Source organism: Panicum hallii, chromosome 3, assembly GCF_002211085.1.
Source record: "Panicum hallii strain FIL2 chromosome 3, PHallii_v3.1, whole genome shotgun sequence".
Classification (NCBI taxonomy): Eukaryota; Viridiplantae; Streptophyta; class Magnoliopsida; order Poales; family Poaceae; genus Panicum; species Panicum hallii.
The window spans coordinates 28,827,768-28,832,892 of NC_038044.1; the positions used below are offsets into that span (position 1 = coordinate 28,827,768).

Sequence of the window (5,125 nt, forward strand, 5' to 3'; positions counted from 1 at the left end):
TGAGCCGATTATTACCGTCCCCGGAACTAGCTGGAATGAGGTCGTAACTTTGCTGCGTTAAATTGCGGCCAAGTGCCGAAAGGGTATCGGTGAATACGTGTGGTTCTCCTCTTTGCCGTAGACTCCTCCGAGGAAAAGCTCCACCGAGTCGTCGGCCAAAGAAGGGAAAAGATCGTCTCAGGGACGCCGGCCGGAATTCAGATCCTTCTCTTCAACGTTGAACGCCCTTTTCAACTTCCGCGGTCTTCCCCATGACCCAACCGACGATGCCGATCTGAACGGAGAGCGGTGAGAAAGTGACCAGATCAGCCGAGGCCAATTAGCAATTCCTAATACGTTTTATTTTATTACTAGCTAGTAAAATCACCACGACCAGTGACCCGTTCCTGCTTTCTTGCCGCATGTAGTGAGTGAGTCGTCTAGTCTCCTCTCCTCTGCCCCGTGTACGTCCTCCCACATTGTTTCCTATATACTCTCACTCCCATGGCATGAAACACAGACCGTCCTTGGAGCTAGCTGCTGCTGCTGCTGCTGCTACATAAGCGCGCTAACCTCTAGCTACCTCCCCGACAGCTCACCATCACAGACAACGTAACATCGCGGCGCATCAGATTTATTGTTCATGCAGCACGTCCTTGCAGCCCACCCAGGTCCTCCACTCGCGCTGCTTGGCGGTAGTCTCGACCATCGGGATAGCATCACAAGGGAGCCGGTGGTCGTTGGACGGACCATGGACGACGCGGTGTTGCAGATCGAAGACGCGTTCGGCCTCGCCCGGGAGCTCATGGCCGAGCTCCAGGCGACCCCGCAGAACGACCCGGGGTACCTCGCCGGGCGCTGCCAGCGCATTGCCCAAGCCTACCTCGCGGCCAGCCGGATGCTGGGGCCCCACCCGCACGGCGCGGACGACTTGTCCCCGCCGGCGGCACTGCAGCGGCATCATCCCTTCGGCGGTGGCGATGGCAGTGGAAGCAGCCACGGACACCTCCAGCAGCTGGAGCTCCTGCGCCCGTTCCTCGGCGGCGGCGAGCCTTCTTCAGCGCCGTTCCAGCAGCACCTCGGGCGCCTGCTGGAGCCATCGCCGTTCAACACCACTACTTCCCCCGACATGTTCGGCGCGGGCACGTCGGGCGGCCCGGTGAGGCGGCAGGCGTCGTCGTCGCGGTCGTCGCCGCCGGTCCAACCGCGGCAGCACAGGAGGAGGTACGTCATGCACCTGCGCGTGCGTCACCGCCTTGTGCGTACGTTAGGGTTCTTGCCCCTGTTCGTTAATTTTGGCGGTCAAGAGTTCAAACCCGGGCGAACGGAGACCCTTTACCACGTCATCGCATGGAAAGAGCCAGCGAATTTTCCACGCACGCACCTCGCCAGGGTATTTGTTCTCCGATGGCGACGGCGACCGACGACGCTTCAATTCCCGAACCAAAAACTGCGTGCCAAGTCATGGGGCGTTACTGGGAAGATGCACGAGGGTTCAAACGGGATTATTATTAATTAGGAGTGGCAGATATATGGTGATTAGTCGATTCTTAATGACGAAATTATTATCTAAAGCTTGTTCGTGAAAGAGTAAGTCGAGATCATCTTCTGTTAATCTCAGGAGGGAGAGCGGGGAGAGGATGACGATGATGGTTCCGGTGCAGCGGACGGGGAACACCGATCTGCCACCGGACGACGGCTACACATGGCGCAAGTACGGCCAGAAGGATATCCTTGGCTCCAGATATCCAAGGTATAACTAACCACACAAAATTCTTGGTTAATTAATTAGTTCTAAAATGTTATTGATAGCTGCAGCTTCCAGTTAATTCTTGTACCACTACAATAGTTAGGAGAGGAACAGAGATTCATAATATTGCTAAGTCAATACTGTCAATCTCACGCCAATAGTAAATCTAATAACTTCTATCATAAGCAAAATGATTTCATTGGCTCGATTTCGAAGCATTTCTTGTGTGCTCATGCATGCATGGTGAATATTTTTCTGCTTTACTATTAAGGAATTAATTGTCATTGATCTGGAAGATTCAAGTAGTCATCAAGCATGCTTCCACACCATTTCCTACATGTCCTTACAGTGTGTCTAACAATTTTCAAATTGGAAATACAGCATGGCATCTTCTCAATTTACACCATGTAGACTGTAGAATCATTCCTGTACTCTGGCAACACTAGAGGATGAGCTTACAAGAGGTGTTTTTCATCAAAACTCAAAAGTGCTTTTGTTTCTTGAGAACAGTTGACGGCATTCCCTAGGCGCATTATGGACTATGGGTAACCCAACCTACATGCAAAAAAATAACTTTAATTTACATGCATGGATATGTATAGGGCTGGAAAAAAAAAGGCTCGTACTTTGTTAGCTCGCTTGGCTCCATACCTACTCGGCTCGGCTTGTTAGCCTAACAAGCCAACTCGAGCTGACATTTTGGCCTGTGAGTTCAAACTGGCTTGTGAGCTAACGAACTGAAGCAAATCTTAACATGCTAACGAGCTGGAGCAAATCTTAAAATGCTAATACAGTGGTACCTCCCACGCCGCCAATTCCCTAATGATTATTTAGTATTTTTAAATAATTTTTTAGCATATTTTTATGTTCTTGTTGGGAACTAAAGCATATTCATGACTCATGAATCATAATTTGGAGTTGAGGTGGATTAACTTGGTATGAATCTTGCTTGTGAACCGTGATTTGTTGTTATAAATTCTGCCTGTGTTTTTAACATGGTTTTAAATCGCCGGCTAAGATATTTAGCGGCAGGGCTGCCGTTACGGTATTTAGTGGGCTATATCTTGGCTGCCCTTCGTAGCAGCTATAACTAACTATAGTGGTAGTTATACTTGGCTATTTAAAACATTGATTTTTAGCATCCAAATAGACTTGTTTATAGTTTATTGGGAAAAAATTGATGCGGCTCGCTCGCAATGAGCTGGCTCGCGAGCTGGATCGAGTGGAGCTGAGCCGAGTTTGTTTTGTTAACGAGCCGAGCCGAGGCGGCTCATTATCCATCCCTGGAGCCTATATTTGTGTGTTAACTGTTAAGTAACACATGCATGTACCATTAATTGCTATCATGTATATAATTACGGTTGCTTGACTGATTTGCATCTTTGCATGTTGCAATCCACAGGAGCTACTACAGGTGCACCCACAAGAACTACTACGGTTGCGAGGCCAAGAAGAAGGTGCAGCGCCTGGATCACGACCCGTTCATGTACGAGGTCACCTACTGCGGCAACCACACCTGCCTCACCTCCACGACGCCTATCCTCACCCTCCCAGCCCACACCACCACCGCCGCCTCGACCGCCGCCAGCATGCTAACCAACTCCCCGACCGGTTCGGCAGCGATCCTCGCCGGCCAGGACCTCGTCATGGCGCCCGCCGCTGAGCATCCGACGCCGCCGGCGCTGTCCACGGCCATCCAGCTCGGCATCAGCTGGATGCCGTCGGCCCTCGTTGGCCCCAGCGCCGGCGAGGGGAGCAGCAGCGCGCAGGTGAACGTGCCGGCCGCCTCGGGGAGGGACACGGAGTTCCCGGTGATGGACCTCGCCGACGCCATGTTCAACTCCGGCAGCAGCGGAGGGAGCAGCATGGACGGCATCTTCCCTGCTCATCACGAGCAACGTGATAGCTAGATGCATATATGGATCGTTATATGCATCCGAGGATCCATCTCCTCTGGGATTAATCTTCATTCGAGTTTTGATCTAATGAAGTCGCATGAACCATGATCATTGATGACCGTTAACTTCCCCGTACAACAACCATGTAGGTGTAGCCATGGCATATTCTTCGATCTTAAGCCACTCAAATTATTAGGTTAGTTCGCGGTTAAGGCGTGCTAATAAAGGTGCTCACAGGTATATTTAGGTATAGAAAGAGTGAGTGTATGGGACATAGTCGAGTCAGTCCCTCTTGTACATTAAACCAACATTTGTATTTGTGTATACTCTTAGTTTCAAATTTCGATGTAGCCAGAGATTATGCAAAATGAAGATTCATATGTCTGTCTCACATCTTTAACGTAGTGATAGGTTCTACACATAGTGTACCGTATTAGGGTGGTAAAGGGTCTCAAATTTTCGCCCACATAATCTAAGGGCCGGGTTCTAATCTTATATAATTTTAAGCTAAAAATATATAATGATCAAGTTGCATTGTGAAGAGAGCACTAGCGCCATGATCCGTTACCACACCTAACTATATTGTGTATGGGTAGCCCTTCGGTAAGTTTAAGACGTGTTCTATTTTTCTGAAGATCTCTATTGCAGGTTTTGTAGCTTCTGGTGTACTTGATTTTGGTGAAGTTGTTTCTTTTTCCAAATGTGCCTAAGCATGTATTTTATTAAGAATTTTATTAAGAGAAAGAGAGTTATAACGATGCTACTACGAGAGAACTCTCGTAGCTCGAAGTTACACAACTACAAAGCAAGTGGCAAACTATCTACCGAAAGCGTACCGAAGGAACAAAATAGAAAAGAAAGGACAACCACCCAGCCTAACAAACCTAAGACTCAAATAAACGACCCAAACATCTATTCCTGCTCAAAAAATGGCATCGTGGTCATGATTGTCTACGGCTAAATGACCAAGATACAACATTGGTGGCAAAGCATCCACCCACAGAAGGTGAAACAACGACGACAAAGGATCCATCCATTAGACGATGGCGGAAAAGATTCCGCCAAGGCGATGGAGGCGGCAAAGCTTCTGCTAAGAGTACGACGGTAGCAAAGCTTCCGCTAGAGTATGATGGTAGCAAAGCATCCGCTAGAGAAGCATAGAGCAGCGGCAAAGCTTCCGCTAGAGAAGCATAGAGCAGCGGCAAAGCTTCTGCTATAGACAAGACCATAGCAAAGATGCACAAATGGAGCACCGACAGCAATAGATGGCAACCGCAGCGACGTCCCATGACCAAAACTGCCAAATGACGAGCGGTGACGAACAGCAAGCCGGCACTGAGGCCACGCCGGGCGAAAGCCAGCAGCCCCCATTGGCGAAGGCGGCAAGGCCAGCAAAAGGAGGCCGAGGGAGCCGCACACCAGCCGGGGGAACATCAGCCAAAGCTGTTGGGTTTTTAATGATCACAAATAAATCTGGAAGCGTACAAATACTATTGTA

At 49.4% G+C, this 5,125-nt stretch overlaps 1 protein-coding gene across 1 annotated transcript; it reads left to right on the forward strand.

Moving 5' to 3' along the window:
- Positions 1-527: 527 nt before the first annotated feature.
- Positions 528-3,973, forward strand: LOC112887503. The gene is made up of 3 exons (XM_025953686.1): positions 528-1,203; positions 1,601-1,732; positions 3,132-3,973. The coding sequence occupies exons 1-3, from the start codon at positions 623-625 to the stop codon at positions 3,637-3,639; spliced, it is 1,221 nt and encodes a 406-aa protein (XP_025809471.1). The 5' UTR covers positions 528-622; the 3' UTR covers positions 3,640-3,973.
- The last annotated feature ends 1,152 nt before the right edge of the window (positions 3,974-5,125 follow it).

Coding starts and splice junctions, on each gene's coding strand:
- LOC112887503 (XM_025953686.1), top strand. CDS start 623: ATGCAGCACGTCCTTGCAGCCCACCCAGGTCCTCCACTCGCGCTGCTT. Junction 1,204..1,600: donor CCGCGGCAGCACAGGAGGAG/GTACGTCATGCA, acceptor TGTTAATCTCAG/GAGGGAGAGCGGGGAGAGGA. Junction 1,733..3,131: donor CTTGGCTCCAGATATCCAAG/GTATAACTAACC, acceptor TGCAATCCACAG/GAGCTACTACAGGTGCACCC.